This window comes from Strix uralensis, chromosome 5 (assembly GCF_047716275.1).
Source record: "Strix uralensis isolate ZFMK-TIS-50842 chromosome 5, bStrUra1, whole genome shotgun sequence".
NCBI lineage: Eukaryota > Metazoa > Chordata > Aves > Strigiformes > Strigidae > Strix > Strix uralensis.
In genome coordinates this window covers 51,195,868-51,208,877 of record NC_133976.1, presented here as the reverse complement: position 1 = coordinate 51,208,877, position 13,010 = coordinate 51,195,868, and the positions used below count along the sequence as shown (strand labels likewise).

Below are 13,010 nucleotides of genomic sequence, written 5' to 3'. Positions count from 1 at the left end.
CTACTTCTGAAACTGTTTAGACTGTAATTTCTAGTGTTTGCCTCTTGGATATAGATATCTAATTTAACATCAGAGTGAGTGATATATGGACAGAATTTAGCCTAATTCTTTCTTTGTATTGAGCGTTCAGGAGAGGAAGTGGTTTAAAATCCTGGCCTTTGGTTCTGGTGTCTGCTTGTCCTTTGATGCATGGAGAATCTGGGATGGAAGCTTTTGTTAAAGTGTTGTAGTGAAAATTAAATAATTGTTTGTCACTTCATTACTCTTGCAGAGGGAAAATACTTCTGTATTCCAGCAAGTAGAAGAGAGGCCTATGCATAGCATAGGTACCATGCTTTTTTAAAATACACTCCGTAGACACTAATTTTTCTCTCCCCCCTCTATTTCAGACTCCGGGTAGAGGTGGGTCTCAGAGCTCGGATTCGGATTCATCTGCCACACCAGGAAATGCCGTGGACGTGAACAACGAAGGCTCCTCCGAGGTACTGTACACCGTACATGGGACTGGAGTCTTAAACCTTGGGTGCTGTTTCTCTGATCCATGAAGCAGTTGGCAGTAACTTTTGATGCCCTACGTAAATAATAGCTGTACTAAATAAATACTCAGAAGTGTCATCTTCTAAGAATTGATTGTTATTTAAATAAAAAAGGAAGGCTAGGCCATGTTTATATGTAACCGTTAATTAGACTTTCTATCTAAATGGTCACAAGTAATTCTTCCTGTAATCCTAGAGATGAATTATTAAAATTAAAAGCAATGAGACATAAGATTAAGACTCCTTGTAATAAATGTTTTATGAGAGTTTCAAAAAACGAGGCTTAACATTTTATCACACTTGTACTCCCTTTTTGCCTTGCTTCTGCTGAGCTATAATGTATACTGGAAACCTCTTCCTTTTTGTGAAATATCAAACGTGTTGTTTTTTGTTTGGTGTTGGTGTATAAATCTACCACTTGTAAATCCTGTCCATTTTTTATGTGCTGTATGCCATACTTAACCAGCAGAATAAGTTGTTACTCTTCTTCAGTCCGATAGTACAATGTCTTTGGATTTACAGTGTTGTCAAATATTAACTCTGAAAAATGCAAACTGACTTCACTGGCTGTTGAAGCTGGTTTGTGCTAATGTAGCCTGATTACCTAGCTTGAAAATGTTTCAAGCTTAGCATACAAATGCAGTGCAAGGTTAATTACTCCTATTACACCATTAAAGGGAGCAAAGTGCCCTTTCTTACAGTGAATAAAGTGTATGATGATTCAAATACTCCTATGTCTGCTATGATAAGAGATAAGAGAAACTTTCACTGTGCTGTTTAAAATCCTAATTGCCTTCCATCCATGCATCTTATTTCTTGAAGCCTTATTAGAGTCAGTATAATCAGACATTACTTAATATTTTGCTGCATGTTATACAAGTCACGCGTTTGTGAGTCCAAATCTGTTTTGTATGCATATTTACACTGTCCCTGAAGCAAATAAATATTCTTAAACTGCAGACTAAAATCTCATTACTTTTGTAGTTATTTAAAGCACAAAAATGTGCAGTGAGATAATCACTTCTTTCCAAAGTTTGGCTAAAATTGCACAATTCTGTTAACACGAGTGCAGTATCACTTACTGTACAGCTGATGGGTGTCACAAGGTACCACAATACTAATGTAGTAGTATTTCCTTGTCATAGGATGCGCTTTCAAAGTGTCGGTGTGCCTGCACTATTGCACCATTGGCATTTCTCGCTACTGAGTCGAAATGGGGTCAGACCAAAGGCTGCTGTGTCACTTTTGGTTGGTACTGTATAACGTGAAAAAGTATCTTTTGGTTGTCAATAATTCCACCATCTGTTGCATTAGTTACAAGTGGTGTGTTCTCCTTAGCATATAATTTCAAAATCTGTTTGAAACTGAGCTCCGAAGCTGATGATGGGTTTTTACTCTCCTGAGATTCACATGTTACAGCACACAACTCAAGCCTTCTTGTTAGTCTTCCTTTTCCTGCACAGCTGGCCTGAGGTGGTGTCTCAGAGCTTATCTCCAGCAGCATCATAGTCAGACTTTGCAGAATGTTTGCTCTCCATTTCATTGTTATGTTCCTACCTGGTTCTCCAGTGTTACCTAGTCAGAACTCCAGTTGACTTGTTTTCACTCCAGTTTCTTGGATAGATTTTCCAGTTTGTATTGCTGCAAGATTTAAATGGAGGATAATTATTAAATCTGTGCAGATTCTCATGTTTCCTACCTCCTCAAACCTGGTTGAAATCCATTCTGATTTTTGAGAGTTGTAAGTATGAAACAAAAAGGAGTGGGAAAGCCTGAATTCAAACTGTTCCTTGCTCAAGGAGAGGTGAAAATCTGATTTAGTCCTGTCTGTGGCCATGTCAGCACTTCAAATCACACACAGACCTGTAATCGAGTCTAGATATATCTTTTATTCACTGCAATCTGCCCAAGGAGGAAACGTTTGAGCCGTAGGATAGGTCCCAGCGCAACTCCATCTGCAGTACAGGGTTGCTGAATTTTCCATGCTTGCAGTGAGTCCACCGGCGTGTTTACACTTTCATTAGTGTAACGTGGCTGTGTTAGCTAGACAGGTTTGCCGCAGACATCCTTTTTGTAGGGGACCTTAACCTTCCCATGCATGCATGGAGGGTTGTGTTCAGGCTGTTCTGCCTGCCTGTGTAGTGCTCTGCTGCTGAGGTGCAGGCATCTTCCAGCCAGCAGTGTGAACAGATGCCCAGAGCACCTTACTCTCCACCCTGCTTTTTCTAGGTGTTTAAGCATGTAGCATGTGTCTTGAAGAGGTAAAGCTGTTGTTCTTCAGAAACAGATTTAATTATTGGCTTTGGTAAATCTCTGGTGAGCATGCTGAGTTTCTTTTGTTAAATGCTACCAAGTAAGGTGCATATTTTTCCCTGAGTTAGCATGCCGGCCAGGCGTGCAGCTGTGCTGGTGCCTAGGCCTCTCCTGCTGCCGCAGACTTGCTTATTAATTTACAGAGTTATTTCTGCAGTCTCAGCACACCACCCTTTTCTCTCTCTGTGAAACATCTGAATGCCCTTATGGGAAACCATGTGGTGGATCTGATGTGATGCTTCATAACGGTCCACTCACAATTTGTGATGCAGCTGATTCCTCTGTCATATGAAGGGGGACCCAAGAGCATCTGGAAAACACATGGTAGTATGCAGTGTGGTGCTAGTTTTTATTGTGTTTTAGATTTGTTTATCTTCATGTTCTTAATAACTGTTCCTTCTTGCCTTTTCCATGATACTGATATGTGGTTTGCAAAAACTGTCTTTCCGAAAGGAAAACAGACTTTGCTTTTGGTGACTGTAGAGAACTGTCAGCGTAAGAATTTGAACAGCATTTGATTCCAAATCTGCTTGTCTGTCTTTATTAGTTTCTTAAAAACAAATATACATTTCACAGGGCTTCATCTGTCCACTATGTATGAAAGTGTATGTAACTCCCACTGATCTGTCTGAACATTACCAGAATGAGCACACTGGGACAGAAGGAAGACAGGAGCTTCGTGACCTCCCAGCTGTTACTGTGGGTGTTGTTTATTTTGTTTCAATAGCTTTGGTAATGGGGCTGCTTTAAATGAACATACATCTTTTCTTGTGGTTTGGGTGTCAGCTTTTAAATTGTTTCTTTTGATTCCTTGCTGACACATAATTTGATCTCCTATGCATGATTTCAAAGTATACATTCAGCAGATGAATTAATCTATTTCTAGCTTTCTGGATTGCGGTTGTCTCTCACATGAAACGTTTGCGGTATTGGGAGACTTGCAGTCACTGATGTATTGTTTTTGAACAGCTTTTGCTTGATTTTCTTGCAAATAAGTCTGTTACCTTATTTGGTTTACTTTACATCAGACTCAGTATAGTGATAAATGTGGATCTGTTACATCCTTTGTGAAAAGAAACGTTTCGAGCTCTTATTAGCTAACTATGTTTAAAGCAGATTTCTAAATAGGTACATTGGGTAAAAGATGGAACAGAGGACAGGAATATAAAAAATATAGAAGCTTCTCTTCTTGAACATGTTTAAGAGCCTTATGTATTGCAGCAACATTATAAAAATAATTATAAACCCAAATTCTTTATATAAAATTTTATTGGATTTTTTTTTATCTCCCCAACAAAATGCAAAGGATGTTTCAGTTAATAGACATAAATAGTAGTCCATCTGTAAATTTTTCCAGTTGTGGAGTTTAGAACTGCACAATTAAAACAAAGTGTGCAGTTTTATACTACTTGATTGGAAGAATTTAGATTCTGTAAGGTAACAGCCTCCAGCTGCACAAGGCTATCTGCATTTTTTCTACTGTGAACCTTCAGAGAGTAGATGTGACTTCTGGGGGCAGGTAGCCTGCCATGCACTAAACGGGTTTGTAGGGAGGTGGAGTTTTGCATTCTTTCTGCCGATGTTACTTTTGTAGAGTTTTCGAATCAAAGAGTTTATTCTAGGCTCTGTGAGTGATGCGATTTTATTGTGTTTGTTGCTGTATGCATTTGCTAAGTAGTGCTTTTTCCTTCACTACACTTGATGTGTATTTACACTTTATTTTTAAAGGGAAAACTTCAAATAGTGGGGTATTATTCCCAAAGATGATGAAAGCCATCAATACACTGCTTATCCTAGAGTTACCTGAGATCTCTTTTCAAGGGTGAAGTGTCACCTGTTAAAGTGAGCAGGATCTGTGGTAAAACTGGCCTGTGCTGCTTTCCTGCAGTGCTGGGGGACCTCCTCAGAGCTGGGACAACTGGGGGCTGGCTTTTCATTGACTCCTCGCTGCCTCCTGTTGAAGCAAAGACCATCTGTAGTGCTTTGTTCATGGTCAAGTCAGCTTTTTATTTTCTTTATTACCTGGTCACAATGCAAGTGCCTTACTTGAATAAGCTGTGATTTATCAGTGACAGACTGTAGCATTCCGTGATGGTATCGGTAGACTGTGGGATGTGAGCCATCAGAGGTGGTGTGGTTACCTGAAGAAGTTACTCTTTTATTTAAGCAGGGTTGTGGTTAAGATAATTTCATGGAGTTGACTGTGGGTTCTTGCCCGCTTTTTGGTTTTCCACCATAAGTTACTTGTCAGTACTTCTTATTTGTCAGTAGCTGATTACAACTTTTTAACTTGATAAAACTTGTGTATTGAGTGTAGCACATGAAATGCGAATTCAGTTGTTTCTAGCTGTAGCTGTTTCCTGTTGCTAAAGCTGTGTTTCTTGGTACAGTGATTCTGTAAAGATCTAGAAGAGGTGAGAAACAAAGAATTCAAATATATATATTTTTTTCCAGTTTGATCTTTTATTTTATCAGCATGCATAGAAGCATTGAAAAAGAGGGGAAATCTGTTAATTGCTATCATCAATACTAGTATGTAAGGTTTAAAATGCTTGACTACTGAGCTTGACTACTGAGAAGCTGATGGTTTGCATTTGTTGATGGAAAATGATAGTTTGCATTAGCAACAAGCTTTCAGGATTGTAATCCTGAAGCAGCAACACCTTGTCACCCTTCATTCCATCTTTGCCATTCCTGGGACAGCATTATAAGAATAATATAAGATTGATAACATTATGTAGCAGACATATGAAACATTGCTGAGTTTGGCTTACTTAAACTGATGCTTGGCTTTCTATTGCTTGTGGATACTACTGTGAAAAGTTCAAATATATTTTGTTGGAAACAATGCTGAAGAAGCTCCCAAGTTCAGTTTTTTTGCCAGTGCATTCTCCTTGAACATGGAGATAGGACATGTTGCAAGGCCAGTGTTTGGTTGTGCTTTGTGAGACCTGAAAGATTGTCAGTTGGTTGACAAAAGCCTTAGTACCTTGCTTTTAATTTTGCCTATAGCTTTCTTTACTAACCTGTCTTCCACTGATACACCCTCCCTGCTGATGAAAATTTTAGTAAGTCAGGTCATTTGTCCCTCTGTTCTCCTTGCCCTTTCCTCCTCCCTGTCCTCCATGAAGTCAGAGTTGGTCTTGTTCTTCAGTCACAGGTGTCCACACCTGCATTTTCTGAAGGTGTCTGATGTCCTGTTGTGGGAAAGGATCCTTGCTGCTCACCTACAGCCTTATTTATGGTCTTGCTCTTAAACAACTCTCTGTGCAGCCCTCATTTTTCAAACTAGGGATTGCACCATATGATAACTGGTGAAAATGACAGTGAAATACTTTCCCCCCAAGCACTGGTGAAGCTTTAGTTTAAAAGAAAAAGGCTTATTCAGCTGCAGGAACAACCACCAAAATGTTGGCATATGTCTGTCCATATATAGCCAACTCAGCCAAACAGCTGCCATAGGAAGTCGCACGCATTGCCGTGTTCCCCAACAGGGACATTGTTCCCCAACTTTCATGTATACAGTGGTGTCACAAACAAAAGCTGTGTGGCTTCTTCTGTTTTGTTTTCTTTTTCCTAAAGGAATGATACATTTCTAAACCGTGTCCAGCATTTCCTGACTGTCTCTGTTGGACGATCGGGATGTATAAACAGTGAGTCAGAGAGGCTTAGTTTCAGACTTCCCTTCCCAGTTTCTCTTGTGGCATCCAGAAAAAACACTGTATGGTACTCCTGCAATGTTTAGAATATTGTGGCTGTTAACATCTATTGTCTTATCTACAGCTAGGCTAAATCTAAGGCAATTTTTAAACAATTCTTTTGGGTAGTCTTTATAACTTCCCAGATGTTTAGTAAATATGTATTTCTTAGCTAATACAAGCAAGATATGACCCTGATGTTTTCTGAATAGGCTTTTCATAGCAGGATTGCCTGCCTTACGTAGAGTATAAATTGACATACTAGTCATGCAAAAATGTGGGTTTTCTTGTCTTTCTTTGAAAAGACCTCATTCTTTATGGTGTCTTTTTCCCTACTTGTCTCTTACTGTAGATGCAATTGATTGCATCTTTTGCTTTTATGGATGTCCTTGGAATGTTGTGAACTGGTTTTGCACAGAACATCATGTCGGTGCTTTAATGCTGATATTTTGTTCTCTTTGGCTGCTCTTTCAGTTGCTTCTCAAATTAGGTTGTGGCAGCTGGTTTTACCTCAGCATTAATTGTCTGCACAGGAACAAAAATGATTGGTTGAGGTACATTGGTACATTAATTTGCTGCAACATCTGAACAATACTAAGACTGAAGAATTAGAGATACTGATTTAACTTGGCCATGTGATGTGACTTTTCTTTAAGAAATAGAGAATCCACTGGATTAGAATTTCTAATTCATGACAAATTTGTAGTCTTGTAGGTTGTGACAGAATTGTACTCTTACTCATCAATAGTTGGTTCTATTCTTCTGAGGAGGAATTCAGCTTCTTTTCTGGGAAGATATTGAGTCTGCAATCTGGTATAAAATAAGCTGTAGCAAGACACCTTTTTTTCTTTTGTTCCAGGAAGTTAAATACTTAATTGTGAAATTGAAATGGACTGCAGGTCTTAATTATATAAAACATGACCTTTTAACCTACTTTTCTAATGATTAGATATGATATCCGAGGAAGCCTCTGTCATCTTACTGTTTATGTAAACACAGAGGAAAAGGCTTTTTCTGGTGGAAGGTGTGGAAAAGATGTCAACTGTATTTTCCTTTTAACAATATGTGAAGGAAGTGACCTAATTTTTTTATTCTTTAACTTATAATATCTCATTATTGTTTTTTTTTTATTTATTTAATCAGTGTGTAAGACTATGTAATTTATTTCAGAAATGTGGTCTTGTCCTTGCTGTCTAGGCAGACAGCTTAATCTGCCTCTGAGAACTTACTGAGGATTCAGTTAATTGCTTCGATAAATATTTAGGAAATAAAACCTAGAAACTACTTGATACATCTTTCAGCTCTGAAACATCAGTACGTTTCTGTCCTCTGGCGCTAAGTATATACAGTTCCTAATCTTCTGTTGTGTAACATGTTTCAGTCTTTAAATCACTGTGTAACTGGAGAATATCTGAGTTTTAGCTTAGATTTACTGCTTAAATGCTGGTGAAGATGTGTATCTTGTATCAGGGAACATTGTGGAAGTTCACCTGTAGTGGAGAAATGTGAATGGTGAATTTAGAACTTTTCCAAATATTCATGACACACAGAAACTAAAATCAGCTCTGGAAAAGTGTTCATGCTTCTGAGCACGTGAACATGCTGTACAGTTCTTGAACTTATGTTCAGTTTTTAAACATGCTGGACTTTATTCACAGCATACATCTTATTGCACCAATACAGTTGTGAAAGTGTTGTTAATGTAAGTCTGGATTATGAGATGTAGGTGAATATAGGTCATGGCTGGAAGGTGTTAGAGCTCTGGGCTTGAATCACAGCTATTGCTTTTTGTTCATGTGGCTCACTGGAAACAGCTTGTAGGCTTGAGTGCTGGCCCAGTATTTCTGGAAGGTCAAAGGTGAAGCCCAGAAATTAAAATTTATTTAAACTTAAAGCCTGGTCAGGTGAATGCCAAGCATGTTGAAGTGCATACTGGATTGGGCTAAGCTGTCCTATAGCATGTATATGGTAGAAGACTCTCTACTCTTTTCCATATGGTAAAAGTATCAATTATACTGAAATTCTGTGGGGTTTGCTGTTTATTTTTTGGATTTTTGTTTTGTTTTGTTTTTGTTCACCACAGTACTTAAATATTTTCCAAGAAGAGTGTTTGTGGAATAAAATTGACTTCTCAGTGGAAAACAGCAAAGTTCCTTGGTTCTTTAAGCTTGACTCATGTCATAATTGCTGGAATAAAAATTCAAGATATTGCAGAAGCTTTATTTGTATTAGCAAATAGAACTGTGTGTGTGCTATCCTTGCTATATGACTCTCTACCACATACAGCTGTAGATGAGCAGCAGTCATCGCAACCTAGATGGAAGCGCTTGTTCAGTTCTATGCAGTATTAAAATGGGATTGGAGAATAGACTACACAGTCGTAAGATATTTCAAGAAAATGCTAGTGAAGATGTGTAGCTATGGCTGTGACTTTTAAACTTAAATAGGGTACCTTTTTTCTTGGACTCTAACTATATGAGCAAATCTGAATTCCATCCTGTAAAAACTGTTTTGCCCATGGGACTGTTCTTCAAGAAGTGTCATCTTCTTTCTGCGAGATAACTCGTTTTAACTTGTGAAAAAGGAGATTAAAATCAAGTAAGCTGTGCTTTCACTCATTAATTACTTAAGAAAAGATTTCATATTAGCTCTACAAAGACCATTTCATTAAAGCTCTGGGGAAAAAAGAGTAGTTGGCAGATGAAGTCAGATTTAATGCATGTTTATGTAGGTGTCTTGAGCTCCAGTTATCATTGATGGAGCCCAGGGAGCTGTTATGCTGACCCTACATATGATATACACATTTATTAGGTCAGCTGACTAGTTTCTTGTTCTATTAACTGTGTTGAATAGGTCTGCATTGGTAGTGATTGGGGAGTAGACACATACATGTAAATCTTTGGTTATTTTTTAAACCTCGGGTGGGAGCCTTCAGCCTGTTGAGGGAGTATCTTTGAAAAATCTTCAATTTTTTTTGCTAGTGAGTAAGGAAAATACTGCTTTTCAAAATGTCACACTACATAACTTAATTAGATCAAGTTTGTGCAGAACGGTGAGAAAAAAACTATTACAAGAAAGACAATATTCTAAGAAGGCTGAAATTTTCAAAAATATATTTTTACACCCTGCCCTGCCCCCTCTCCCCACCTCCCCCGAATCCTACAGAATACAGGGAGAAGCTAGAGAAACAGAATCCATTCAGTCTTATACATTGATTCTTCTTTTATGTAAACTATTTCTGAATCAGTTTTAAAATAGTCTGAGGATTAGGAGGGCTCTACAGTAGCCTGCAGTAGGTCTGGTTGTGTACTGTGTGCCTGTGGGTCCATACCCCTGCTCTCGCTGGGCAGTATGTTTTGATGTGGGAGGCCAAGGTTCTTCCAACAGTTAATAGCTCTGTAAATTATATTGGTACAATGTAAATAAATATGGTCATTCTTGTGGTGAGAGTTTCCTTCCAGTGTTGCTTTTAGCATCCTGGCGTAATTCCCAAAGAATACTGTATTAATGATTTGTACAAGTATTAATGTTACCTGAAAGGAATCATTTACCTTGTATGCCTTTTAGGAGAGAGAGCACTGAGAAGCTTAACTTTATCAGGCCTGAAAGTAAATCTTAACCATTAGAGGGGAAAAATAACTACAAACATTCTTCTACAGGCTTATTCGTAAGTCTGTTTTGAGAAAGTCAAGTAAAGAAGCCTCTGGTGCTTCCATGGAGTCCAAGATCTTTGGAGAAATTTGGTATTAGAACTCAAGCTAAGGCAAGACACTTTCCTACAAAACTTCTATGTAGCAATTTCTGTTCTGCTATGAGTGAAACCTGTGTGTTTTGGAGTCTTTGCACTGAGGAAGTCATGTCCCACAGTGAACAGTGTGGTACTGTGCAAGTGCTGGGTGCTAGGCATGGCTCACAGGCATCCAGCTGAAAGATAAACATTTCCCTTGGGAACAGAAAATTGGGATTTTAAGTTTAGCATGTCTCGTTCTCACTGGAATGCCAATTGTGTGCTGACTCCTAGTGGTTTGATTTTGCATGTATATGGGGTTTTGGTTTGATTCTTTATTTTTACTGTTCTTGCTCTGTCTTGCTTCAGCAGTTCTGTGGTGATCTTAAGAACGCTTTCCTGACAAAAACTTGAGCATGTGGTGGTTGTGGTTTTATTTTTATTTTCCTGTCAACTGACAGACATCTGCAAAAAGCTTTGGATTTAAGAAATTGTCATTTCCTGGTGGAAAGATTCTGTATTTTTAAAAACAAACCCCAAATAATCATCCTTTAACTTCTGTTGGGCTCTCTTCTCCCTGCATAAAGTGAAAGATAAAGCCCAATTAGAAACGTCAATTAAGGAGTTATGACTTACAGTGCAGCACTGCAGGGGCTGTAAGTGATGTCTTTGGATTTATTAAATAAAGAATAGGAATTGCTTTTCACTTCTCTGTGGCTGTGCTTTATGCAGAGTAACTCCTAAATGCATTTTAAAATGAAACCTACCAAGTGTCTCTTGGCAAATGCAGCCTTTTGAAAAGTGTAACTGTGCATGTTTTATATGGTAGCTTCCTTCTTCAAATATAAGAACATTGCACTCATACTTGCTTCTTCCATAAAGGAGTCTGTTAAGGGAGCCAAGTGCAGGCTTACTGCAAACGACACCTCTGCTCCCTGGAGTTGTAGTGACCAGTGTTACATCTTATGGTTGTAACTGCACAATCTCCTCTTTATCCAGGGCAGGCATGGTCCTGATATAGGAATATCTTGCACTTGATATAAATTCCTACAAACTAACAAAAATGCTTACAAGATTTAAGCATCTCAGACCATCAGGTTTCTTCACCTCTCCCTTCTCACACATTTGTCTTTAGATTAGTAAAATACACTTTTGCATATATTTTCAAAATTCTTTTCAAGATGATGCTGAGAGAGATATTTTTATGGCTGTATTTATTTTTTTTTTAAAGCAATAAAGCAAGAGACCCGCCAACCCAAGTCCCTGAACACTGATTGACACTGAGGGTTAATAGTTGCAGGCCCAGGAAACCTTTACACACTTCTGTCTGGTGCCCTGGAAGATCCTGATGGTTCTGATTTTCTTACTCTAAAGAGAACTAAATTAGTGCCAGTTAACAGTCATCATCTGAATATTATCAGCCTGTGAGATGCAACTGAGTCTTGGGTTTGTGCAGTTCAAGGCTCTGATGTGTGAGCGGTGGTGCCTGCACCTGTAGGAACCGGCGTTCCTGCCCACCCCAGCTCTGCACAGGGACGGTGACATTTTCTCTGGTGAGGATGTCCTGTTGCAGAAAGGTGATGTCTTACTCTGTTAGAGCTAGGAAATGCTGCGTTAGAGTAAGGGGGTGCGTGAGAGCTCTAACCCAGCGCTGACTCCAGCAGCACCAGGTCCCCCAAAAGTGAGGCCAGCCATGGTCACGGCAGTGCTGGTGGAGGGGCTCGGGCTGGTATGTGCACTCTTTATCCCCACTTGTGTGAGAGAAAGGGGCTTTCTACCGTAAAGAGAAGGTTTTGTCCATGCTTTCCCCCTCTGCCGGTGACAGCATGCCTGCCTTCTCAGAGCTCCCGTTCATCCTGCGGGCTCTCAGCTGCAGCATGTTCCCTTGGCTCAGCAGCTCTGCTCTGTCTCTGGCCCCTTGCCCTTGCAGCCACTGCCTTCAGATCTGCCTGCCTGGGAAATCGTGGGCTGGCTTTGCCTAATAATTGAGACAAACAAATGATTGCTGTCCCCTTGGGCTAATTGCACGTGTAATCTATTCTTTCTTATTCTCCAGGGCTTCTCTTTCCACAGAATAATACCCAACCACAAAAAAGCAAAGAAACAGAGTTTGCTGTTTAAATGGAAAGAAATAAAGGGCAAAAGGAAGGAGAGGCCAGAGCAATTTTCTACACCCGTTCTTTCTAGATGCACTTACTGGTGCTGTGAGGAACAGTTGCTTTTCTCTGCGAACAGCAGACCTTCCCATCACCCAGAAACAACACAACACTGAGAACCACTTGGTAGTGTTTCATCCCGAAAGGATGCTGTTGCACTGTCGTTGTATGAGACTGACTGCTCTCACCTACTAGGGAAGAAAAATCCCTTGCTTTTTGACCCCTCCTATGGTTCATTGCTGTTGCTTTTTGTCAGGAATCTCCCTCTGGTTCTTTTGCTCAGCGTGACTGTCACTGCCATCATATAATTATATGCTAATTGTTTCAGATAAACATTACTGCGAACCTAGTGGTTTAACAAGTTTTCTGTAGCTATTTTGGCATGTATGCATACATATGAGTTAACTTGGTTTAATCTGGAGTGAAACTGTGCTGATCAATTCTGGAAACAAATAAATGGTTGTTCAGGGTAAATGCATGTTGTCTGCTTAAGGAGGAGTATACTGTTTTGTTTGATCTAGTTGTGCCAGAATTGGTCTTCAATATTATATGTGGTGGGTTTGACAAGCGACTGTATTTA

General features: G+C 39.3%; 1 protein-coding gene across 7 annotated transcripts in view; it reads left to right on the top strand.

Moving 5' to 3' along the window:
* EEA1 (early endosome antigen 1) overlaps positions 1–13,010 on the top strand; it is a 78,375-nt gene that overhangs the window by 8,355 nt on the left and 57,010 nt on the right. For 5 of the 7 annotated variants that reach the window (XR_012629226.1, XM_074870731.1, XM_074870732.1 and 2 more), the window contains exons 2-3: positions 390–482; positions 3,426–3,548. Coding sequence is in view for 6 of the 7 variants with exons in the window: in XM_074870731.1 (XP_074726832.1) it covers positions 390–482; positions 3,426–3,548 (216 nt within the window). In the remaining variant the exon portion in view is untranslated. The remainder of the gene's footprint in view (positions 1–389; positions 483–3,425; positions 3,549–13,010) is intronic. The other 2 variants (XM_074870736.1, XM_074870734.1) reach the window with 1 other exon arrangement.